Consider the following 26,225-nt stretch of genomic DNA (forward strand, 5'->3'; position numbering starts at 1 on the left):
GAAAGGGAAGACAAAGGCACAGGGTACAGGGATGTTTACAAGTCAAGGGCTGCCTTTCTTCCTGTTTTCTTTCTCTTCCCCAGCCTCTCCTGTTCTTCTCATCTTATGATTCTTCTCCAGTCACTGAGTATGCCCAGGCTTTCCCTCCCCTCTGGTCTGTGGGGCTCTATGGAACCCAGCTCAGCCTTCCCATCTTCTGTTACCCGGTGCCCCTACACTGAAACAGATCTGGAGTCCCCACATACAGATCATTTGTTTTAGTTCTTTTATGGATACATTTTCAGAAAAATATTGTAGATTGTAGAGAGTTATATAAAGAAACGATGAAATAGGGTCGAAGAGCTGTCCCGGTTACTCTGGTAGGAGCATTAGACCGTGGGTGAAGCCCCCATGCCGGCTCACCTCTTCACAAGGCAAGATCCTGAAGGAGAGGGGCCAACCCTGATTTAACTTCTTACACCTTCCCAGTGCCCATACGCAGCTGAAGCTCAAGGAAAGTGCTATTAATCAGACTTGTTCCAAGGACCCACATTTCCACTGTATGAGGTATGTATTTAAGTAAACGTGCACATTCCACTATTGTAAATCTTAACTTTTCATTCATTAAACCACCCTAGATGTTCTGTTCTTAGAGTTTTGTGGCTGGAACTCAGCCAAGCCTTAAGAGTTTGCTCTTCTGAAAGGTAAGGCATGAGGGACAAAGTTTAGATTTCGGGGACTGCAGAACACAGGATTAGGATACGGAAAAGCCTTTGAAATTCACTTGGGACCAGATTCTAGGAAACCACATGAGGGCACCAAGTACCCTGAAAGCTGTTTACCTTGAACACACTGGGAACTTGAAGTTTTGGTGATGGGATTCCAATCAAAAAATCAATAATCACCATTGTGAAGATAGTGAGGAAAACAGCAAAGTCACTCACCATGGAGCGCACCTGGCATGAGAAAGGATTGGAAAAGTGTTTTATTAGGCTCAATGCAGTAGAAGAGAATTTTGCATTGTAAAAGGTTTACAAGTCCTCAGAAGAATGCTTTAATGTTATAATTGAATTAATACAACCACACGTAAACAACAGGACTATGTTAATATGCCCAAGTTAATACCCCCAAAGGGTGGATATGATGAGCGAGAATGAACCATTTGGCAAACTCCAATGTAACCACCCTGACTGGGAAGAGCTCTATTTGGAGCATTTGTGCCCAGGTCTGGGCAATAGTTCTGAGAACTTGGAATAAGATTTTCTGGGGCCAGTTAAGGTCCATTTGTACCAGCCAAGGGCCTTGGTGACAGCATCGACTCTTCTCCCTCATGCCCGACACCTCATCTACCTGCATCCAAGCCCTGTTGGCTCTACCTCCAGAACAAATCCCGGATCTGAGCACTTCTCACCACCTCCACTGTTCCCACCCAGACCAAGGTCACCATCAGCTCTTGTCTCTCTTAAGTACAGCAGACACTTGCTTCAGCCCCCCTTTAAAGCCATTGGACTGACTATACAAGTTGGATTATGTCAATCCACAAAAACCCTGAAATGGTTCCTCATTTCACTGAGATAAAAACCCAAAAGGCCTCGGCCTATGAGGCCCACACATTGAAATCATTAGAAGCCCAGCTTCTAACTCTCTCCCACTCGTTCACTCTGCTCCAGCCATACAGACCACTCCGTTGTGTATTTTCTTTTCTTTTTTTAAAAAAAATTTTTTAAATGTTTATTTATTTTTGACAGAGAGAGAGAGAGAGAGAGAGACAGAGACAGAGACAGAGCATGAGCGGAGGAGGGGCAGAGAGAGAGGGAGACACAGAATGGGAAGCAGGCTCCAGGCTCTGAGCTGTCAGCACAGAGCCCGATGCGGGGCTCGAACTCACAAACTGCGAGATCATGACCTGAGCCGAAGTCGGACGCTCAACCGACTGAGCCACCCAGGCACCCCCCCCCCAACTCTATTGTTTGTTAAACATCCCACCTTAGGGTCTTTGTACTTGCTTATCCCTCTTGTCCAGAATGCTTTTTCTCCAAGTAACTTCTTGGGTAGCTCCCTCACCTCCCTATGTTCATACAAAGATCGCCTTCCCTATGAGATCTTCTCTGATGATCCTACTTGCAATTGGTCACCATTCTCTACTCCAGCACTGCCTATGCTCCTTTTCTGCTTAATTTTCTCCATAGCAAAACAGATGGACATCAGGGAAGGAAGCAAAACTAATATAAAAACAGGGAGGGGGACAAAACATAAAAGACTCTTAAATATGGAGAACAGATGGTTACTGGAGGGGTTGTGGGAGGGGGGATGGGCTATATGGGCAAGGGGCATTAAGGAATCTACTCCTGAAATCATTGTTGTACTATATGCTAACTAACTTGGATGTAAATTTTAAAAAAATTTCTCCATAGCACTCATCACCATTTTGTGCCTAGGAGGACGTTATAGTTTAGTTCAGCTTTAATAAAATACAATGCCTCTAAAACGCCCAGTGTCTGCCTTAATCTGAACTTCCAACAGAGACAGAGCAAAATATATCTTAGCCAAAATATATCTTAACCTGACTTTGCTTTCCTTTGAAACCTGAGGTTTGCAGCTTCCTGGCCCTGGTTTTGTCAATTCTCTTCTGAATGTTACACAATTCTCTGAACCTGTACCTGCCCCCACCGTCATGAGCCATCTTGGGTCCATCTGACCATCCTGGGGCCCAGTGGCCCTTCCCTCCTATGAACTCCTATGACCCCTTGCATCCCAGGTTGGCGCCCAACCCTTTACACTGTATCATATGGACCTGTACATTTCGTATATTTCTCCTTCCTATATGATGGCAGAGACCATGTTTTAAACTTCTATATCCCTGACAGCACTTAACCCAGGCCTCAGCAAGTAGCTAGTAGAGAACTGCCCTTATTAACTATTTGTCCACATCAGAAACAATGACCCAGAACTAAGTCAATATGTTTCCCTTAACTACAATGTAGCATCGCGGAAGTCTAAGAATGTGTTTTTCCTGCATGAGTGTACCATAGACAGCTAATCAACTGAGCTCCCCACCCGTTCGGACTTCCTGCCCTGCAAATGTACCTGACCGAACCCTCACTTCCAGAAAACCCACCATTTCTCATGCTTTGAACTCCTTTTCAAAGCAAAAGTGGCCCCTTTTCGCCGCTCTACACCCAGCCTCTGATTCCGCTCTACTAGAACTGGTCATGATCAAACAGCACCATTTGTATCAGATTACTGAGGCTTCAAAGAGTCAAGCAAACCAAGTCAGGAGTATTCTGGCCGCTGCAGTCAATGTCCCTGGTGATTTCACAAACTGCCACAAGAGACATCCCTGGGAAGAGACTTTGGGGTCCCCTACGTATCCAAAGTGATCATCCCGCTTTACTACATTTAGCAGCCAGCTCCAGCTATTGCATACTCCATCTCCCAGCATCCTGGAAAGGACACTTCACAGCACTCTGGAAATTGAGGGTTAAGAGCTTTTGCAGAACCCCCTTAAACTCCCCTGACACTTTTTTCTTTTTTTAAAGCAATCTCTACCCACCAATGTGGGGCTTGAACTTACGAGCCCAAGATCAAGAGTTGTGTGCTCTACTGAATGAGCCAGCAAGGCACCCATCGCCCGGCACTTTTAATCAAAAAAATCCCGAGTATTAACCCCTCAGCGCACGCCACACATTTACGAAAGGCTGCCAGACACTAGAAGAGAATGCCACAGTGGGGCTTGCCGGGACATCTGGAACTTGCCACCTGCCACTCTACTCAGCAAGCAGCATGGAAGCTGAGAATAGACTCTGTTATATTAGAATTCTAACGCGGAAGAAATGTATGAGGGTGCTACCTACTCTGGTTGGGAAATAGCGACTTGTCTTAAATGTCTTTAAGGTGCTCGAGAGGATGAAGGTGGTGAAGAAGAGAATGCAGGACCAAAAGAGCACATCAGGAGTATAGGGTCCATGATGGCCGCACGCAGATCCCGTGAACTCTCCGTGCATCTCCTGGCACTCCTGCGGGAACAAGCATTCTGGGTGATGAAAGGCAGGCACAAGGGAATAAATAGCTCTGGCCTTCTGAGCCCACCCCTCCCTGTCGTCCCACGGTTGCTGGGGAGCGCAGGCTGCCGGCAGTGTCCATTGACCCGTGTGCTTGTGGCGCTCTCGCTTGCACAGGCCCCTTCTGAGTACTTAGAGTCCTTAGATGCTTTGGAAAATGAAACCAGGATGGTCCCAAGCAAGCATGAAGCTCTGGGAGGGCTCTGGCAATTCGTATTGTTTATCTTACAGAGGACTTCCAAATCGGAATGTTCTGCCAGCCTCAGAAACCTGGGTGTGCCCCCGCCCTGCCTGGTTTCATCCCCACATATCCCTAGTGCAGGGACCCTGGGTAGGGTGCACGTGGGAGGGGAGAGAAAGGCAATCTTCTTTTCCCTTTATGTACAAGAGAACTTTTGCTGGGGAAAAGGGTCAGCAAGAATAGTTTAAATAAATAAACAAACAAACAAACAAACAAACAACCTTTATTTTTGAAAACGCCAGACCACGCTGAAGGGCTACCACACTTAAACTTGGCAGTCACAGTGCTACAATACAACTCCCAGACTTACGCTAACAGTCAGGTTGGCCCAGTGGACTTCTGTTGTCACGATATTGTGGTCCTTCCAGTACTGCAGGGTATGGTTGTTTGGATTTTCTGGGAGAGTGCACCTGCAGCTGAGGGAACAAGAAAAAAGGATTCCTGAGGAAAGCAGCCAAGTATTTTATTAAATAGTTTTAGCCATGACTGGACTAAAGCCCCTGTCAGAGCTTGCCTTGTTTCTCCTTTGCCCATCTCAGGTCCCTGAGATTGGTCCTGTTGCTTGAGGCCCACGGGTAAGCCCAACCACATCCTTATTTTTCAGTCAGCCATTATAAACACAGACACAAATCAGCACATTGGCCTTGAATTAAATTGTGCCGACCACCAAGCTTGGCACAGAATGGTTCTTGCTGGTCTCCTTGCTTAGTTTCTTTCGCTTAGGCCCTTCCCGTGAAATTCAATCTATAAAGCAAGGAGGACCTGCTACCCCATTTGGCTCTCAACAGTCTTCTCCAAGCCTGGATCTCTCCTGCTATCTATACCCTGCCACATTCTCAATATGCTCTCAATATCAGAGGCTCCTGGAATTGTGATGCAAGCTTGTCCCGACACTGCATTATTCCTGGTAATATCCCACCACCATGGCCTCCTCTTGTACCTAACCAGACCAGATCAGACTTGTCCCTCTGGCCAACATGCGGCCTCCCAGTCCCACAATGAACATAGCCATTCCCACTAACTTTGCATCCTCTGTGGATTTAATGAGCATACCTTCTAAGGATATAGTACAACAGAATTAAAATACAAAAAGATCTCAGTAGATTGTAATAGGAGGAAATCAACAAAATAAAACGTAATAGGGAAAGCCATAAAGTCCTACATTTAGGTCTACAAAATCAATCCCAAACTTGGAAGCAACGAAGACGTCCTTCAGTAGGTGAATGGATGCATTATATCTATAACTACACAGTGGACTATTATTCAGCACTAAAAAGAACGAACTATCAAGCCATTAAAAGGCATTAAAGACCTTTAAGGCAATAACACTAAGTACACAAAGCCAATCAGAAAAGCCTACATACTGCAGGATTACAACTATATGACATTGCCGAAAAGGCAAAATGATGACGACAGTAAAAAGATCAATGCTTGCCAGGGTTTGGAGTGGTACCGAGGGATGGGTAGGCAGAGCACCAAATATGTTTTTTTGAGAGAGACAGAGAGAGAGAGACAGAGAGAGAGCATGAGCAGGGGAGGTGCAGAGAGAGAGGGAGAGAGAAAGAATCCTAAGCAGGCTCCACACTCTCAGTGTGGAGCCCAGTGCGGGGCTCCATTTCATCAACTGTGAGACCATGACCTGAGCTGAAACCAAGAGTAGGAGGCTTAACCGAATGAGCCCCCCCAGGTGCCCTCAGAGCACAGATCTTTAAGGCAGTGAACTATTCTGTATGATATTATAATAGTGGATATATTATTTATAGATTAATCAAAACTCATAGAATGTACAACACCAAGAGTGAACCCTAATGTAAACTATAGGCTTTGGGTGATAATGATGTCTCCATGTAAATTCATTATTTGCAACAAACTTAGCACTCTGGTGCACGGGATGCTGATAGTGGGGGAGACTGCACATGTGTGGGAGCAAGCGGTGGATGGAAACTCTCTGTATCCTCTGCTCAACTTTGCTGTGAACCTAAAACTGCTCTTAAAAAATCAGTTCCACATACTTGGAAAGTATTATGCTGAGTGAAATAAGTCAGTCAGAGAAGGACAGATATCATATATCTTCACTCATATGTGGATCTTGAGAAACCTAACAGAAGACCATGGGGGAAGGGAAGAGAAAAAAAAATAGTTACAAACAGACAGGGAGGGAGGCAAACCACAAGAGACTCTTAAATACAGAGAACCAAGGGTGGATGGGGGGTCGGGGAGATGGGAAGATGGGTGATGGGCATTGAGGAGGGCACTTGTTGGGATGAGCACCGGGTGTTGTATGGAAGCCAATTTGACAATAAAATATATTTTTTAAAAAATCAGTTCCACATACTAACATAAAATGATTTAAAGAGCTGGGGAGTTCTAGCTTCACAGCTCCAACGGTAGAATGCAACTAAGAAAAATCCCACCTTGAGCTGTATTAACACAGAATTACAGTGTCCAGATCCAAAGTCTACTCAGTCCAAGGCTGGTCACTTTTGTCAATCTTCCCCCACTAGGTCTCATGAGGGCAGATCCTTTGTCTGCCATGTTCACTGCTGTCTCCAGGGCCTAAAACCATGCCCGGCATATAGTAAGTGTTCAACAAATGTTTGTTAAACAAATAAATGAATGATTGAGAAAAAGGTCGAAGAATGAACCTTACTCCAATGCCAATCAGCAATCCACTAGGCTTCAAAGATTATACTCCCCTAATGGTTGTTATTTTGTAATAAAATAATTTCAAATTCTAACAAAAGTTTTTTTTATGAATTCTGACCTTAAAAAGGGGAATAAATGAATACGCAGAACCTACAAAAATGTATCCGTGACTAGTTGGCAGACCCCTCCACACAGTGTGCTCTCTGCTCAGACAGTTTCGGGTTGAAATTGTTCGCTTTACAACCAGGCCCTCCACGTCAGAAATTACAGCCAGAAGGCAGGGAATTTGATGTAAGGAGCTAAAGGTTGAGGATCTTTAGTCATAATTTGGAGAATACTATTCCAGAGAAGAAGTGTTTCTAGGACCAGACTCTCCTGGATGGTTGACAACATGGCGAAATACCATGTTTCTTCTCCCCCTGATCCAAACTGTATCAGGCATGGGAAGAAAACAGTCTCTTGCGTTGAAATCTATGTAAGTAAATAGATTACTAGATCCTTAGGAAACAGAGTAAGAGACCTGTGGATCTGCAAAGAATTGTGAGTATATCTCTACCTAACGATTCCTAAGAGGAGCCTGTACATACATTCAGACGATCTTGATAACATGCTTCAGGGACTCACAAATCCTTGTAAAAAGAAGGTCCTCCCAATAACTCACTTGAATTCTCCCTGCTACCTTTGCAGCCTACTTTTGTCTCGTGCCTGGAACCAAAAGCCCGTGCTCTGGAAAGCATTCCTCATGTCCCCTCTGAGTTTCGTTCTTAGTCCATCCTCTCTGTCATCACTTCTGGCTGTTCTCTGGCAGGCCCCCTGGGGTCTCCACATCCCTATCTAAGCCTTATTTCCCAGAGGGGCAAGACACTTCCTTAACAAAAGGCGCAAGTACTGCCGGGTACACTGCATCAGCCAGTAAACGCAGGCCCACTGCTCAATTTAAAAAAAAAAAAAAGGGGGTGCCTGGGTGGCTCAGTCAGTTAAGCGTCCGACTTCAGCTCAGGTCACGATCTCGCGGTCCATGAGTTCGAGCCCCGCATCGGGCTCTGGGCTGATGGCTCAGAGCCTGGAGCCTGCTTCCGATTCTGTGTCTCCCTCTCTCTCTGCCCCTCTCCCGTTCATGCTCTGTCTCTCTCTGTCTCAAAAATAAATAAAACGTTAAAAAAAAAAAAAAAAAGACAAGCAGAAAGCATACTTACTAATACAGGCTAAGGTGGTCCAGCTGGCTGTGCATGTGGATGGGGTAGGTCTCTGCCAGGTGAATGAGCTTTTCTATTGCTTCATAGATGAAAATAATGCAAATCAGGGAGGCAAATGCCTCTTCAGTGAAGCGGGTAATGTAACAGACAAGGGAACTGGCATCAGTTGCCACAAGGACAATACACAGGAAGGCAGTCCACAGTCCAATACAGGCTCGCAGGGAGAGGTACGAAAGAGCGTAATCTCTGAAACAAAACCAAAGTTCATCAAAAAGCATGGATGGGTGAATTACAAGACAAAGGGTCAGAAATGTGATTAGTTCATCTCATCTCATCCATTCCAGTACCGCAACCCAGTTTACCCCTAATTCTGACTGTATTTTACTCCTAAATGCTGCCCAGGGACAGCTGTGACCAAAGATTTGCTCCACGGGTAATATTTGCCCCACAGGTAGTATCTGCCACAGCAAGGACACGGAAAGTGGAGAAGGAAGGAATCGGCCACACGCATTTCTGCCATTACTGCCCAACTTGATTCAGATCTTATTCTTACAGTTAGGAAAAAGGGGCTGGCCCATGTTCCACATGCTCCTACATCCAATCCAAAATGAAGAAAAAATTTGATAGGGAAAGGAGACATTGCTAAGCCCCTACCATCAGTAGCAACCACAATATGAAGGGGCGTCTTAGGCCAAATTAAAAATTGACTTGAGAGGGGCGCCTGGGTGGCTCAGTCGATTGAACGTCCAACTTCGGCTTGGGTCATGATCCCACGGTTCATGAGTTTGAGCCCCACATGGGCTCCGTGCTGATGGTGGGGAGCATGCTTGGGATTATCTCTCTCTCCCTCTCTCTCTCTCTGTCCCCTCTGTGTACGCTCTCTCTCTCTCTCAAAATAAATAAATAAACTTTAAAAAACTTAATTTGAAATGAAAATGAAGGAATTTGACTTAGCTAGAGAAAGAAAATTCCAGTACGACACTGTGTGTTAACTTGAATTTAAATAAATAAATTTTTAAAAAAGATAAAAAGTCAAGACTTCAACAATGGCTGAGGGGCATTAATAAAGCTCTTTAAGATTAGGAGATCTACTATTTTAGGTACAGTACTACCTGGGGGCAGGGCAACAGACCAAATGATGTTTTTTCGTTAGGTTTTTACAATCCAGAGTAATATTTGCCTGATTATGCTCGCCCGGGATCCTGGCATTCAACCCTAATGGCACAATAACACATCCAGTTAGAGTTTTCAGAAAACCAAATGTCTTACTTGCAGAATTTGAACAAAATCTTTTCAAATACAAGCACTGGCCCAGTACTTCCCAGGATGGTGAGAGCCTGTCCCGCAAACAAGGAATAGGCAATCCCAGTCATGGAGGCTCCAAACAAGGATTCAATTGCACTCTGAGGGGGGAAAAAAAATCATCAGAGTCCATAGCCCATCTGTAACCAGTAGTGTGGGCTTATACACATTCCTGACTTAGCTCTTGTGTGTGCCCTGACAAGCCATTTGCTTGTATTTCATTTTAGCAAGAGTGAAGTATACACACGGTCTAATACTCCTGTAAACGGATACCGTCTTGATAATCCAGGTGCCCAAATCCAACCACATAGGATTCCTTAACTAAGTCCTGTTCTTCAGTGACTCAATTCAGTCCTTAAATATACACAGAAAGCACAGTGATACCATTTGTACTATGAGCCGTCATTCAGAGTCACATTAAATTTCAAATGACATTGATCTATCATTTTCCACCCTTTTGAGCACCAGGCAATTCAACCGGGCAGTCAACTAGTGACATTGATGTGCTAGCAGACGAGAGTCGGTTCTAAAGGGAAAACTAGGTTGCTGCTTGGTATGAAATCAGAAGACCACAGTATTCAGTAGAAAGAATCCAATCTCCTCAGCCCTAGCCCGGGGGATTTTCCTCTCAGCAGACTTCCCTGCCAACACAATGTTTTAACTCCTGTTGGGGCCAAGAGAAGTGGTAAAAAGTCCTTACTATGCGTCCCTCAGTGGCTTCTCCGAGCAATCCCCCAAAGGTGATGACAGGTGACATGCAGGCACAGTACAGGAACAGAAAGGAGGCCAAACACTGTAAACTGAGTGCATCCCGGTAGTCGCTCCAGTACCAGGGGGCCTTCCGCTTGATGTCCAACACCAAGCCCCCAAACAGCCTGTGGAAACATGGCAAACAGGCCTCTAACGCAGTCCCTCTTCCACGGAAGTATCTGAACAGCGCACATTTGAAAGCCACTTCAAATGTGCTCTGAAGACATGCTTTGGCTTCGATTTGAGCCCCAGTACAAGAAATCTCTCCGGGGTCAGCACACATTCCATTTGCAAACAAGGGCATGAATTTGAATGATTATCCCGAGCATAAAGAGAATTGCTTTGGGAGTGCATATTGCCCATTCAATAAAGAGTTCCCAAAAAAATTAACGTGAAATTAAGTAATCGCTTCAAACCGCAAATTCTGAGCTGTTCGGAGGAAATGTGCAAAACCCATTCAAGGTATTAAAATCGTTAGTTTTATTATGTATGTATTCTAGCCAAAGAGCCCCATCACATGCACTTCCCTACGCTGAACAGCTACCCACCTTACTGTTGAGAAATTAGCATAAGAATTCGTTCATGTGGTCGACAAGTAGTAGCAGATACTGTGCCAGGGACCGGAGATGCAGCAGGGAGCAAGACAACGCAGCCCTTCTCTAGCACAGGCGATAGGCAGTGCTGTGAGGGTGCCACGGCAGCATAGAACAGGAGGGAGATTTCAACGGGGACTCAGAGAACGGACCAGGAGCTAGCCAGATGGGGCAGAGGGGCTAGCGTGGGTGACACCTGGAGGTGAGAGTGCATGGCAGGGTCCAAGTGCTAACGCAGATACAGCTCGGTAAGACAGTGTGAGGGGCAAATACCTACAGACGGGAACGGTGAAGCTGGAGAAGCCAAGTCACAGAGCGCCTTGCAAACTGTTTTAAGGAATTAGAACTTTATCCTGATGGCATGTCAAGTCACCGAAGGATTGTAAACAGGAGAACAACATAATTAAACGTGCATTCTGGAAGGATCACTCTGGAGGGGGTGTAATGAATGGAACGCGGGGCAAGACTGGAGGCAGGGGATTGGGAGGAGGAGAAGTAGTAGAAGGACTCAAGGGCTGAATCAGGAAGTCGTAGAGTCCACAGGACGTGGTGGCAGGACTTCTGGACCCCTCTCCAGTTCCCAAGGATGAGACAGATCAAGAGCAAGATATCCCACACCAAGAAAGAGCGTTCTCAAACTGGGTCACTTTTTCTAGAGTGAGGTCTTTGCACCAGAGTGAAAGTTGATAGGGGAGTCACAAAAAATGCCACTCAGCATTACAGGACAGATCATCTGGTCTCTTCTACAAACCAATGGCGTAGAAAAAAAGGAAGGAGAGCTAGTACAGAATGGGATCATAATAACCAAATGCAATCCCTGACTGGATGCTATGTGAAGGGAAAAAAAAAAAAAAAAAAACTCTAAAAAGATGTGGCTAAGACAATCACAAAAAGTTAAATGTGAACTGAGCATTAGACAATTTAAAGAATTATTGTTAATTTTGTTAGATTTCATAATGGCATGACCGTTGTTTTTTAAAATGCCCTTATCAAACAGAGATACATACTGAAGTAGTTACAGGTAAAATGACACGATAGCAGTGATTTGGTTTAAAATAATCTAGAAAACATAAAAATAAAACAATTACGTGGGGAGAAATAGACAAAACACGACTGGCAAAATGTTAATCACCGTTGACGGGCACATGGGGGTTCATTATACTGTTCTCTCTTCTTACGTGTTTGAAACTTTCTATAATAAGCCAAAAGCAAAAAATGAGCTACTCTTTCATGAAAGAAGGCTTGGCCAGCTCTTTCCATCTCTCTGCCTGGGAGCCTGGAGGAGAACCATGTGACCTGGGGCCTGTACACCAGGGGGAAAGGCCCAGGCAGCTCTCTCTTTCCATTTCAATGCTTTCTCTCCCTAGCCAGGTGCAATGAGTGTGTTCATGGACACGGGGCGGACACTGTTCTATTCTACCTATTTGTTCTTTTCCTCTGGTTTGGGTGGGTATAGTTGGGATTCACCGTCGTCAGTTTATAGCGGTAACATCACAATCTGGTTCTTGGCTTAGAGAAGAGAGGCAAAGCTCGTTTTGTTTTTAGTTTATCTGGCAAACCTAGCTTAGGTAAGGGGCTATCTATAGGGTCTAACTTAGAGTGTGAGAGTTCCACCTCAGAGTCTGGAACCAAGGCTCCAGTTTGTAATAAAGTGTCACTATGCCTTGCTTTCTCCTCTGTGCAAATAGGACCTCATAGGCAGTTTTGATTGGTCTGGGGCAAGACACAAGTGTTTCTGGGTCTTTACCAAGACAGAACTAGTACCAGGTGAATATCACCTCTTGATCACCCATGACCTTCCTCTGAAGGGTATTATTCTGGGAGAAGAATCTCCTGTAATAATGAGCCTCACCCCACTTGGCAACCTGAGATGCTGCCACGATTGCTCAGCCCCTGGACGCAGGAGACCCTTCCAGGGAGGAACGTCTATGAGTCAAGACAAAAGATGTATGTGAAATGGATTTATAAGAAGCCACAGAAAGGGGGGGCATCTGCATGCCTAATAGTGATTAAAAGGGGAAAGAAAAGATCTGAGGCTCTTATGGATAATGTAACTATAAATTAATAAAATGATTTCTGACTACTATTTATGGAGTCAGCCTTATCCCTCACTCATGCATAGAATCAGACCATAATTGCACAGCTACCACAAGATCAGGCATGGATGCTTCTCTCCACATTTGAGACTTCCTTTCCCTTTCAACACTACCTTTGATGTTCAAGTTTTTTGGGGGATAGGAGGCACACGGGGATACGAATTTCAGCTTGATGCAAGAAAGGACTTACCCGTGTACAGGGTCACTAGGCTCTGGAGCACTGACTTAGGGAGACCTTCTCTGGAGGGTTTTAAGGACAGGCCAGCCATCCATTAGTCTGGTGTGCTTTAGAAGAAACCTGTTTGAAGTGTGTGTGTTGGGGGGGCGGGGAATCATCGAGATAGCAGCTCCTGGTTCTTTTTTTCATTAACCCTTCCCAAAAGCGGCAGCCCCAACGAGGTACATAAATATGCCTTGGAAAAGCCCTTTCTTGGAAAACCCTTCTCTTCCCTGCAGTGAAACTTGTGACCTAGGAACACTCTAGTCAGACTTTTGTCTTTGTTATGTACGGGAATGCATCAGCATCACGGAGGTCCAACACACTGTGCTCCAGCCCGGCCTCAGGTTAATACAGGACTGATTTCAACTTGCCTCCTTTCCTGCCTTAAGAGTCTACACGCCCTCATCTTCATATACCTCCCCGTCCGACAAATAGAACATCCCCTAAGTCTCCAGGTTTTGCCCCAGGCCTTGCAACATGGTACACACAAGGCAGGTTTTCCACCTCGGAGAAACACAACTCATGGTATGAAGAACTATTTTTTGTCTGTGCAGTCCAGGCGGGTCCAGAAAGTTCTAGGATGTTCATCTATGGGGGAGAGTTTGCTTTGACTCCCTACAAACTTTGAGATTTGGAAAGAGAAAAGGGTTGGCACAGAAGCATAATCTCTGATGCAGGCGTGAAGTCACCTGACCTACAAGGCTATAATAGGAGAAAGGCCATGTGTCTTGAGGTCTTTTACTAAGGGCTCTGAGGAAAATTCGGGGAACTCAGGAAGAGGAGGTATCTCCCATACCAAGCAGCCCTGGGCCCTGAACCTAGATAACCCTCCCTTTCAGCTTTATCAACTCCATTAACTTCCTGACAAGACATGAAGGGAGAACTTCCTCAAACCCTAGATGAGTTTGTGAGTAAAGGTACTTTGACACTGTGAGTAAGCATGTGATGATCCTGGCCACATGAGATCTTCTTTTGGGATGTCAGGCACCATTTCTGAGAATCGACAATTCTTGAGATCTAATCTAATGGTCTCCCAAACTCCCACGTGGACTGGATTATAAATGACCCCCTCAAAAGGCCTGGGACTTTAGTTTATTCTCCTCTAACACCAAAAGAAACCTGAAACCTCAAATCATTTGGAGGAAACCCTGTTGCCTTCATTTCCACTACCTTCAAACTCTAAGTCCTGGGGTGTGAACACCATTTATATTCAAAAGATATATCACCACCCTGAAATACCATCAAACACCCAAGACCCTTTCCCTAAAAAACACCACCTCCTCTAGGATCGTCTCAATCCTGGAACCTATTCTAGGGACAGATGCTTCCCTTGAACTGCTTCTCAATACCAGGCCTCCCCACCCAATTCAGACCTCTCCCAACTTTAAAGAAAATGTTAAATTTACTCTTGGAGGTTGCTCCCTCATTTCAGTGATCCCTTCCATCAAAGAACTGTTCTTTTCCTCCATGATCACTCCCCAGAACCCAATTATCTTTCCCCACCCTCAAATACATTCCTCCAGCCAGGAAACACACCCCCATTCTGGACACTGCTAGCTAAGTGCCATCTCTCCTGCTTCTAAGCCCCCTTTCCTAGCTTCTCCCTGAATTTCTAAGAGTAGAAAAATAGATGACTGTCTACAATTCTAGAAAACCCTGAGTTTCCACTGGGTACTGAGGATAGAAAAATAAGGAAAGCAACTTCAAGCAAAGAAGAAAAAAACTAAGGTGAAAGCTAGGAAGTAGAGGACGTTACAAAGCTTCACTCCATGATCTGAGTCCTGTCCTGAGACTCTCCACCCAGCAGATCCTCAGAAACAAGTACAACTTATGGAACCAGAACTATGGTCTCAACCATCTCCCACCATCTGGGGAAACCCTAGATGTCACTCCAACCCAAAATACCATCCTCTTTCACCACCTTCTTACCTGGCAAATCAAAGTTAGTCTGGGAACCTGCTTCCCTAAACTTCCATAGAGAACCTCCTCCTTGGACATCTGTCTTTAGAGTCTGGGCCTAGAAGAGTAGATTGACTATTCTGAGACACACCCACACCCCTAAAATACTACTTATTTTCCTACCCTAGGGGAGTTTCTTTACTTAAAATAATCATTCAAGGGGCACCTGGGTGGCTCAGTCGGTTAAGCGTCCGACTTTGGCTCAGGTAATGATCTCATGGCTCGTGAGTTCAAGCCCCACATCAGGCTCTGTGCTGACAGCTCGGAGCCTGGAACCTGCTTCGGATTCTGTGTTTCCCTCTCTCTCTACCCTTCCCCACTCATGCTCTCTTTCTCTCTCTCTCTCTCTCTCTCTCTCTCTCTGTCTGCCTCTCTCTCTCAAAAATAAACATTAAAAATAAATAAATAAATAACCACTAAATATTTATCTATATTTAGTCCACTCATGCTACAGAACAGGGATCACTCTAAAAGTATTCATTCATTTGTTCATCAGATACTCAGTGCCCACCCTGTGCAGGGCACCGTGCTGGGTGCTAGGATTATAATGGGCACCCTGCCCTTACGGAGCAAACATTCTAGCAGGAAGGAATGAAGCAATAATGAAGCAATAATGAACAATGAAGCAATAATAATAAAGTATGGGAAGCAATAATAGCAATAATGCTATTGAAGCAATAATAATAACAAATGAAGCGATAATAATAAAGTATGGGAAGGGCTGTAAATCAAGGGGTAGGAGGAAGGTGGCAGACAGGTGAGGGACAAAGCTCAAAGTTGTGACACCACACAGTAGGAATACCTAACCTCATCTAGAGAGAGTCTTAGAAGGCTTCCCAAAGGAAGTGACCCCTAAGCTGAGACAAAGGTAAGTAGCAGTTAGCCAGGAGATGAGGGAGGGGACGAGTGTTCAAATCAGAAGGAACAACGTGTGGAAAGGACTGGAGGTGAGACAGACTGTGGTCAGTGGTTTGAGAAACTTGAATGAATGAATACAAGATCTGATAAATTCACAATACTTATTACAGTCAGTGGTTCCATTTGAAAAGTCATTCCCAGCCAAAATACTAGAGAGAAGAAGGCTGAAAGTGAAGACTATGACTCATTCCTTTACACAACTTCAGCCCAGTAAGCAGCATGAGCTGTGAAACGTCTCAGAACTTACCGCCCGGTGCGCTGAAGTTCTGGCCCGCTGTGGCCCCCATGTGGTTCCGGTTCTATGTGGCAAACATTTCCATTTGGAACTCCAGGCATTTTCCGCTTCTCCTTTCAACAGAGGAACACAAAATTAGTAAAGTCAGCCATCTATCCTGTCCTTCCTGTTAACAGCGGGGAGTGATAATGAGATCATCCAAAAACAGCCCCCAAATACCCATGTGTTTGTAGTTTTCAAATGCATTTACTGATTTGGGGCAGTTTATTGACGTTCCTGAAAAACAGTAACAACATATAATTTCTCGCCCTCTCTACTAGTGCCTAACTCCTAAACCTGCATTGCTCAGAGACAGAAATATGGAGGCCTGGACATCAGGTGGGACCTAAGTTCCAGTTTCAAATCTGCCTCTGTATAATCTCACTTCACCTTAAAACTCTGAAGATAGTTTCATTGAAGATAGTTTTATTTATTTGTAATATTAAGGATAAAAATACCTGCGTGGGGATGTTGCCGGGAGGGCTGAGTTAGCATCTGTAAAGCGCCAGGCCTGGTGTCTTGTGTACAAGGGCTCCTTGGCCACCTTCGATCTGTCCCAAAGTATGCGGGATTCCACCTGTTCTCTCTATACAACTTGCTCTTTTTGTCGCATGGCTTCATTCACAATATACTCCCAAGAAATGTGCTTTCCTCTCCTATCCCATCCCACATCGAACCTCCAAAAGCTGGCTTTAAAATTATCCTAGAGTAATCCTGACTGATCGCATCACACCTGAGCCAATCTATGTTACTGTATACTCATTTTTTATAACTGCTCTGTTCATTCTAGGTGCCCAAAACAGGGCTATAGCTTGAGTTATTTAGTATATACCCACATGGTCTTTGCTTTGTCCATGGTGGGTACTCAGTAAGCGACACTTAAGCCACCATTGGCTAATGTGCATACATTACCTGGGAAGGGACATTTTTGGGTGGCTCGATCCTAATGGAGGGGTCCCACTCCCCTGGAGGGAGCACTGTAACCTGGTCTAGGAACTCGTCAATCCCCGCCAGGAGGTCGTCTCGCTCTTTTGCCTTATACGCCACATCATGAAAAATCTACAGAGAAGAAAAAACCCTTAGGAAAGTTGAAAATAACTTTACTTAAAACAATCCCCAGTGAAGGGCACCTGGGTGGCTCAGTCGGTTGTGCAGTTGAGCGTCCAACTCTTGATTCTGGCTCAGGTCATGATCTCACAGTTCATGAGTTCGAGCCCTTGCATCAGCCTCCACGCTAACAGCACAGAGCCTGCATGGGATTCCCTCTTTCCCCTCTCCTCTCCCCCTCCCCAACTCATGCTCTTGCTCTCAAAATAAATAAATAAACTTAACAACAACGACAACAATCACCAATGAATGTGGTGAAGGACACATACAACCTCATGATTTTTATCTGTCATGGGGAATGACACGACAATGTGGAAAACGTCAGCATTTAAAAAAGTGCAAGGATAAAAGCATAAAAAAATGAAACTAAAGATGAGATGGGTCAAAAAAGAACTAGATATCTGTGTGCTAGTAGAAGAAAAGAGGAGACTCTAAAGTTGTATCATTGTTATCCCCCCAAAGAATGGGACAAAAGACAAGATACATGGGAAAATTTTCCTATCATAATGGTTGGAAAAAGTGGATGAAATTCCTAATGAAGGTCCCCCGTGAAATAAGCTTCCCAATCAAAGACAGATGACAAAACACAACCCCCATCTCCCTCTGCCTGCTAACACATATGCCTTAAAAACCCTACCCTGCAGCTTACAGGAGCAGTACAGTCCTCGCTAGGGCATGTAGTGGGGATTCAGCACCGTGGCAGCCACAATGTCTGGTTGCTTGGGACATTCACATCTCAGTACCCAAGCTCATACCCCTGACCCTCACGTGGAATAAGAGTGAGGGTTCTTTATGTAAATAGCTTTTACGTATGCAATTAGCCATCCTCTCTAGAAGGTTGTCAGCCTTAACACCTTTCCCTCTAGGCATCCTAAGAGCCAATGATAATTTTCCCAGAAAAAGATTTCTCTGCATCCTTGGGAGAGATGATATAGGAAGAAATAACCCCAGAAGGTTTGGTCTTCCCACAAAAAGCATTCAGAGAAGTGACCTGACCTGCTTCCCAGAAGACACTGCAAGGGTGATTATTTTATCCCCAACAGATAACTCAGGGTCTAGCACAGATACTCAACACATATTTACAACACATATTTACAGCATGAACAAAAAGCAGAATGGTGCATACCTCATCTGTCATGATGGTGGCCATGGATCTGCCAATCTCATGGTACTGCTGACCTTTCCCTACCGGACCCAATAGGATAAACAAAAATCTGGCAACACACACAGAGGATGAAATTATAAACTATGTAAGCAGACGTAAAGAAGTGGCATCTTATTCCTCTCCAAACAGCGAAACATTTCTCTCTCCTATCAACCAGAAATCACTGTGGTAACTTCAATAAAAGGAGACAGACTAATGATGGAGCAATATAAGTGGCCTTGACCTAACAGCTCCACTCTGAGCATTGGACGTATTTATATGACTCCATCCAATAATGCGGTTATAATTGTTAGGGTTTCCATAGACACAATTCCTTGCTATAGGAAAAAAAGATTCTTTTTTTTTTTTAATTCTTTTTTTAAAACATACCGTTGTTGTGCAAATTCAAGGTTTTCTGAATCTCATTCATTGCTCTAATAAGCAAACGTTGGGGGGAGGAGAGGGATAAGGAAGTTGACATGATCAAGCCCTGTAGAGGAGTCGAAATTGTGTTGTGGACATCTGAATACTCTGTAATTAATGGGGCTCCGAATCACCTGAATCACCACCTTCAGAGTGCACGAATAGCCTTTTGAACAAATGTGGACATATTTGCAAACCATACAAATCCTGCCAGAACCGTGGAAAGAGACATCAGTACTTTTGCTCAGACATATTTCCCTGAGACACGGCTCTGTGGAACTGAGAGGGTAAGACTCAGGCTTCCCACCATAACAAGTGATTAGCCGGTGATACGCCCTTGGGATGCTCTTCAGTTCTCCACTCCCAAGGCTATAGTTACTTAAAAGTCATAGCCTTAGAAGTCTTAGAATTCTTCTGCGTGGAGGTTAATCCAACATACCCCCAGTGAGATCGCTGCTGAATTTTAAACAGCATTCCCCAGTTAATACCAAATTTTGGCACTAGCTGGTTTCTTCTACCAGAGCTCACACAAATCTGTGCTTTAGACAGAAGGCGCTGAGTGTCGCCGCCCTTGTCTTTACCTTGTTGGGATGGGCACTTCTGTCAGACCCGAGAGAAGAACGGCTGGAGAGAGCCTCACAAAGGCAACGATGGGGCGGTCCAGGGAATCCACCTCACCAACCAGGACATTTGAGGCCTCCGCCCCAGTGGGAATTTTTTTCATGAAATGAAGATCCACCTGAAAGTCCAAAAGAACCCTCTGACAACCTAGGAGCTGTCACTTCACACATCAACCACCTCCCTTACCTTACATTCACCTGTCGTCTCATGACTTAACAAATGTTTGCTCACACTCTTTCATTTGACCCTTGCAATACCTCTGTAAAGTGGATAAAATAGGTCTTATTAGCCTCATTTTTTATTTACAAAAAAAAAACGAAATGACTGAAGCCCAGAGAGGTGAAGTTGACTTGCCCAGTGGAGCCTTTAAGAGAGAGAATTTAAATCCAGGTCCTCTGATTTGAATTTCATTACACCACGCTTTCTCACCGACTGTTTTTGAAGCTCTCGGTCAAATGTTTTCCCTTTTAAAACACTTGACTGCTTTGTCAGAGGTTTCAGCTTTTCTAAATAAAACAGGGAGCCATCCCAGCAGAGAAGTGACGCGACCCCATCTGTGTTCTGGCTAGTGTCGAGGACAGACCAGGCCAATGAGAGGCTGGAGGCAGGGAGATCGAGGCTTGAGCCAGAAGCTGCAGCGAGGCACTGCTACCGCAGAAATCTTAGGATGCCCAAGCCACAGTCCCCAAGAAGAGCCTCGACCGCAAAGTAGTTTTAGGAGACAAGAGCAAAAATATTGTTTCCGCAAAACCCTGGGAGGTGAGAAGGGGCTGCTGAAGAGTAAGCACCAAAAACAACTTTGGAAGAATCGGGAGGTCTGTGTCAGGGAGGCTTATAGGGGGCTCCTCTCAGTTCTAGCATCGAACCTGGTGGAATAAACTTGAGTCCGCCCCATGCAGGCTGGAGTGCAAGGGAGAAGACCCAGGCAGAGGGGCCTCCTTTTCTGCAGAAAGGGTTCTGGTCTTAGACAAAAGGTGTTGAGCTACCAAAGCTTACCCGGCTTCCAGCGACTGGACTCTCGGTTCCACTAGGAATACTCTTAGGCCTACAAGCCAAGCTCCCGTGTCTCTGCTCACCTTGCTTAAATCCACGGGACTGTGTTCACAATTCACGCCATTTTTTACTTCAAGACTCGTAGTTGGAACAGACTGAGGAGACACAGTTTGACCTATTCAGAGAAGACAGAATCCTCTGAGCCTCTGCCCTTTCCCCCCTTTGACACACCCCATCCGTCACCCGTTGGCTATGGCTCTCTGTCCTGCAAGGCCCATAGAGAAGAGCTAAGAAGACTGTGCAGATAAGACCCACACATACATGTCTCCTTACGGACTAGTAAAGGGAGGGCAGAAGTCTTACTACTTCCGCACCTTCTTCCTGAACATATTTGTGGTCCTCTTTTCTTCCTCTATTAAGGCAGGAATTCTTAACCAGGAGTGCATATCAGAGACTCCTTTGGATAACGTTTCAAATACGTAGATTCCCAGGCATATCCCCTGCACGTTGTGATTCAGTAAATGTGGGGACAGGGAGACATAGAGATTAGACCCTGCCTGGCCACAGAAAAGGAAACCAAACAGCGGCTGAGATTCATGGAATGTCTACAACCCGTCACGTACCTGATTAAGGGATTTACGTAGAATCACGTATCGAAACCTCACATTAAACTGATGGGGCAGATGCTATTATCATCCTTATTTCACAGAGGAGAAAGTGAGACTTTAAGAGGTTTAGGAGGCTGCCTGAGGTCACACACTTTGCAAATAGTGGAGCCTGAATCTCAAGCCTCGAAGTCTGACTCAAGAACCTATACTACTGTATTTTGTGTCCCTAATCTAAGATCAATCTGAGGCAACATCCCTAGGGCCACAGAGATAGATGGTCATCAGTCCCAGCCCCCCATCTTGCCAGTAACCAAACCATATTGTGTGTAAGTGAGCATGGAAACATATTAGACAAATATAGCCTGTACCCTCTGGTAACTTAGCATCTTCAACCAGTTCCTAAGTGTCTTATTAATAAAAGAACAGTCACTCCTAATAATCTTACCATTTTTATCCATCGAATGTGGATCTGACTGCTTCTTGCCAACCTCAGCGAAGGAGCGAACAATGGGAATGAGGTTATTTCTCTTTTTTTCATTCTGATGATGATGCTTCTTGAGAAGGGCTTCCCGTACTTTAACCCTCATGCTGTCATTCAGGTCACTGAACAGCTCTTGCTGGTCCAGGATCAGGTCTGGAAAGCAGGTGCTAACATGAGCACTCAAACTGACAGTCCGTGAACTCAAAGAGGCCCACGTTGGGTGGTATGAGGGGTGAGGGGCGAGGAGTGGGAGAAACAGTTCCACGAGGGTCATTAAGGTACAAGGTACAATCAGACCTCAGGGCCTGAAAGATCTATTTGACGACAGCAGCTGTGACAAGTTATACTTTATGCATATAACAGATCATTATTATTAGAAACAATCAAGCATTTAATAGGTGCCAGAACTATACTATGAACTTTACACATATTATCCAATCAAATCCTAATGAAACCTCTGAGAAGGAGGTGGTATTGTAACAATTTGTACAGATCCAGAAAACTGAGGCCCAAACATTACAAAATTTCCCAAGATCTCACATCTAGTAAGTCGCAGAGCTGGGATTCAATCCCGAGACTATCTGACTCAAAAGCCCACACTGTTACCCACTTTGTTCTGTCGTCTGCCAAAGTTCCTCTATACTCCCTTCCTCCAACATTTCAACATCGCTATACTCGTCAAGAGGAACGACAACTGTAGAACGCTCCAAATGACAATTTCAAGGTGGAACCGACGTGTATGATTCAGTTAACTAAGTGCCCCAGGCAATTACCATCAACCTTTAACCTGTCAGACCAACACAGTTGAGGGGGGTTAAAAAATCCCAATAATGAGTATGAGTTCTAGAGGCCCACATTCTGTCCCACTTCTATCACTTTCTGTGTGATCTTGGGCAAGTTACATAACCTTTCTGTGCCTCAGTTTCCTCATCTGTAATATGGCGCTAATATTATTAACCATCTTCAAAAGTTGTTACAGAAAATTAATGGGATAATAAATACAAAGTGCTGTTATCAGTAAATACTTGATACAGTTTATCTATCCTTATCACCAATATGAATACATCAGGTACCTAATGTAAAGAACTATAGCAATTATACTTCAGTCCTACATCCCTATCCCCAAGCCTCCCCAAAACTTCAACCTATTCTCAACCCCAACTCCATCCATGACTATCCAAGTCTAGAAGAAAATCTATCTTGAATATTCAAGCTGAAGATCCATGGTTTCTCTATATTTAACCTTTATATTGATGGGTTTATTGCTCCCATATTATAAACATGCTTCAGGATCTTTCATCTTTTTTTTTTTTTAAGATTTTATTTTTAAGTAATCTCTACAGCCGATGTGGGACTTGAACCCACAACCCCAAATGCAAGAGTTCACACGCCCCACTGACTGAGCCAGCCAGGTGTCCCAAGATCCTTCATTTTGAAAAAAAATGTAAAGGAAGAAGAATGTCCAACCCAGACCCTCCTTTCACTCTGGCACTCTGTCTGTCTCTCTCTCTCTCCTATCATTTACAGTTTTCAAAAGAGGGGCACCTGGGCGGCTAAGGTTGTTAGCGTCCAACTTCAGCTCAGGTCATGATCTCACGGTTCGTGAGTCGGAGTCCCCTGTCAGGCTCTGCTCTGGCAGAACAGAGCTTAGTTGGGATCCCCTGCCCACTCCCGCTCTCTCTACCCCTCCCCCACATGCGGTGGGCACATCTTCTCTCTCTCTCTCAAAAATAAGTAAACATAAAAAATAATAAAAATAAATTTTAAAATCTTAAAAAAATAAAATTAAAATCAAAAAATAAAGTTCTCAAAAATTTCTCAGTCCCCTGCAAATTTGGCTCTCTCAATGAAATTGCTTTTGATAAAATCAATGGCCTTCCAGTTGCTAAATTCAGTGGATGTTTACGTGACCTCTCCGCAGCATTTGACACTGAGGAGTTGAAACTCTCTCCCTTCTTAGCTTTTGTAACGAGCTGAACGGTGGCCCCCTCGAGACTTCTATGTACTAATCCCCCAGAACCTGTGACTGTGGTCTTATTTGTAAAAAGGGTCTTTGCGCATGTAACTCAGTTAAGGATCTCAAGATCATCGTGGAGGATATTGACAAATATTCTCACAAGAGAGACACAAATGAGAAGTCCATGCGAAGACAGAGGCAGACTGGAGTCACGCATTCCTGAGAAGGAACACCTTGAGCCACGAGAAGCTGGAAGAAGCAAGGAATAACTTTCCCCTAGAGCCTTTAGAGGGGACACAGGGTCTCATCAGTGCTGACCCCTCCCCTGTTTCCCCAAGTGATCCCAGAGAGGCAGAATCTCTTGGACACTTGCAGAAAAGCTTGAAGAAATCTTTATTTCACTGTCTAGCCAAACAGAGCCAAGCTGAGGGAAAAACCTTCACATGCACCCAGGTGTTTCCCAAACGCCATTCCTAAAACATGGTAACAACACTCAACATCAGGAAACCCCATCAGACATCTCCCATTGCATCTTGCTGAAAAAATGGGGGTACTGTGGCTCAGTTTCTTACATGTCTTCCCCAGCTGCCGTGTTTACAAATCTTTCCTTAACACCTTTTTCTCTGCACAACTCCCAGTTGCCCCTTCCTCTAATTATTACCAAGACATATCTCTGTTGTTGCACTTACTTAAATTGTTCCACGGTTATTTCCCCCGTTAGAAGGTGAGTTCCTTGAGAGTAGGAACTATATCTTATTTCCCTGTGCCTAGCAGATTACCAAGTGTAAACAGATACAAAATAAATGTGTGCTAAATGAATAGGCAAATGGAGGACCGAACACCCTGTCATTTGAAATAGGCTGTGAAGTAGGTAGAGTGGTTTCTTAGTTTAAAACCCATCCCACAGGGCGCCTGGGTGGCTCAGTCGGTTGAGCGTCCAACTCTTGATTTCGGCATAAGTCAGGATCCCAGGGTCATGGGATCAAGCTCCGCATTGAGCTCCACACTGACAACACACAGCCTGCTGTTCTCTCTCTCTCTCTCTTTTCCTCCCCCCCCCCCTCTCAAAATAAATAAGCTTAAAAAAATAACAAAATTCAAGAGGTTAGAGTGGGAGAGAGCCAAAGCATAAGAGACTGTTAAAAACTGAGAACAAACTGAGGGTTGATGGGGGGTGGGAGGGAGGGGAGGGTGGGTGATGGGTATTGAGGAGGGCACCTTTTGGGATGAGCACTGGATGTTGTATAGAAACCAGTTTGACAATAAACTTCATATATTGGAAAAAAAAAACAAAAAACAAAATTAAATTAAAACCCATCCCACAGCTGAAGACATTGAGGTCGAGAAGTTTCAGTGACTGCCATAATGACACAAAGCTACTTTATTCTTTCCTCCACACTCCTTTCTTTAATGATTATTCATTTTTTTAAGAGAGAAAGAGAGAGAGGGGGTGAGCAGCGGAGGGGCAGAGAGAGAGGGAAACACAGAATCGGAAGCAGGCTCCAGGCTCTGAGTGGTCAGCACAGAGCCCAACACGGGGCTCGAACTCATGGACCCCGAGATCATGACCTGAGCTGAAGTCGGACACTTATCTGACTGAGCCACCCGGACGCCCCTCCACACCATACTTCTTAATTTAAACAAACATTCCTCTGTTTTCTCTCACCTACACTTACCTGAAATTTCTTCTATGCTATTTGCACGCATATCCAGAAGGACTGTTCCATTTATAAGGCAGCTCCTTAGCTCAAAGAGACTATGCAGTGAAAGGGTCGCCACATAAGGCTTGCTCCAGCGCTCTCCCCCATCCTCGACATCTTCTTCAAACTTCAGCCACCTGAAAGCGTGACAAACAACTAGATGCCAGAGGTAGAAAATGAAGGATTTTCACGAGAGAATTTTCTTTTAATTTTTTTTAATGTTTATTTGTTTGTTTTGAGAGAGGGACAGACAGAGAGCAAGCAGGGGAGGGGAAGAGAGAGAGGGAGACAGAATCCTAATCAGGCTCCAAGCTCTGAGCTGTCAGCGTGGAGCCCGATGCGGGGCTCAAACTCACGAACCGTAAGATCATGACCTGAGCCGAAATCAAGAGTCAGACGCTTAACTAACTGAGCCACCTGGGCGCCCCTTACGAGCGAATTTTTAATGTAAGCCACAAAGAAAGACATCTGAATAATCATACTGAACGTTGTAATTGAATCTATATGTTCAGGGTACATTGGTAAGTGAAAAAAAAGCAGGTTATAAAACAGTGCAAAATTGAGTACAGTTTGATCCCATTTCTATTTAAAGAAAGATTTAAAAATACAAACACACATGTATAAGACACCAAATGCTGTATCCCTCATTATACCTGGGGTAGTAAAATTATACATAATTTTCATCTTCTCCTTTTTGCTTATCTTTATTTTCCAATTTTGTATAATGAGCACATATTACTTGTGTGACAGATAGATCTCGGGGCGCCTGGGTGGTTCGGTCGGTTAAGCGTCCGACTTCAGCTCAGGTCATGATCTTGTGGTTCGTGGGTTTGAGACCCCGCATTGAGCTCTGTGCTGACAGCTCAGGGCCTGGAGCCTGCTTGGGATTCTGTGTCTCCCTCTCTCTCTGCCCCTCCCCTGCTTGTGGTCTGTCTCTCTCTGTCTCTCAAAAATAA

At 44.7% G+C, this 26,225-nt stretch overlaps 1 protein-coding gene across 10 annotated transcripts in view; it reads right to left on the bottom strand.

Annotated features, from left to right (window-relative positions):
- The window catches only part of SLC4A8 (solute carrier family 4 member 8), an 80,162-nt gene that overhangs the window by 26,312 nt on the left and 27,625 nt on the right, over nucleotides 1-26,225 (bottom strand). For 9 of the 10 annotated variants that reach the window (XM_040488086.1, XM_040488092.1, XM_040488091.1 and 6 more), the window contains 13 exons: nucleotides 25,246-25,406; nucleotides 21,577-21,765; nucleotides 20,607-20,698; nucleotides 19,491-19,648; nucleotides 18,469-18,556; nucleotides 17,148-17,294; nucleotides 16,209-16,309; nucleotides 10,126-10,300; nucleotides 9,393-9,526; nucleotides 8,124-8,369; nucleotides 4,592-4,697; nucleotides 3,834-3,995; nucleotides 822-935 (listed from right to left, as the gene is read on the bottom strand). In XM_040488086.1, coding sequence (XP_040344020.1) covers nucleotides 822-935; nucleotides 3,834-3,995; nucleotides 4,592-4,697; nucleotides 8,124-8,369; nucleotides 9,393-9,526; nucleotides 10,126-10,300; nucleotides 16,209-16,309; nucleotides 17,148-17,294; nucleotides 18,469-18,556; nucleotides 19,491-19,648; nucleotides 20,607-20,698; nucleotides 21,577-21,765; nucleotides 25,246-25,406 — 1,873 coding nt within the window. The remainder of the gene's footprint in view (nucleotides 1-821; nucleotides 936-3,833; nucleotides 3,996-4,591; nucleotides 4,698-8,123; nucleotides 8,370-9,392; nucleotides 9,527-10,125; nucleotides 10,301-16,208; nucleotides 16,310-17,147; nucleotides 17,295-18,468; nucleotides 18,557-19,490; nucleotides 19,649-20,606; nucleotides 20,699-21,576; nucleotides 21,766-25,245; nucleotides 25,407-26,225) is intronic. The other variant, XM_040488094.1, reaches the window with a different exon arrangement.

This window comes from Herpailurus yagouaroundi, unplaced genomic scaffold (genome assembly GCF_014898765.1).
Source record: "Herpailurus yagouaroundi ecotype Mexico unplaced genomic scaffold, PumYag 166, whole genome shotgun sequence".
NCBI classification, from domain to species: Eukaryota; Metazoa; Chordata; class Mammalia; order Carnivora; family Felidae; genus Herpailurus; species Herpailurus yagouaroundi.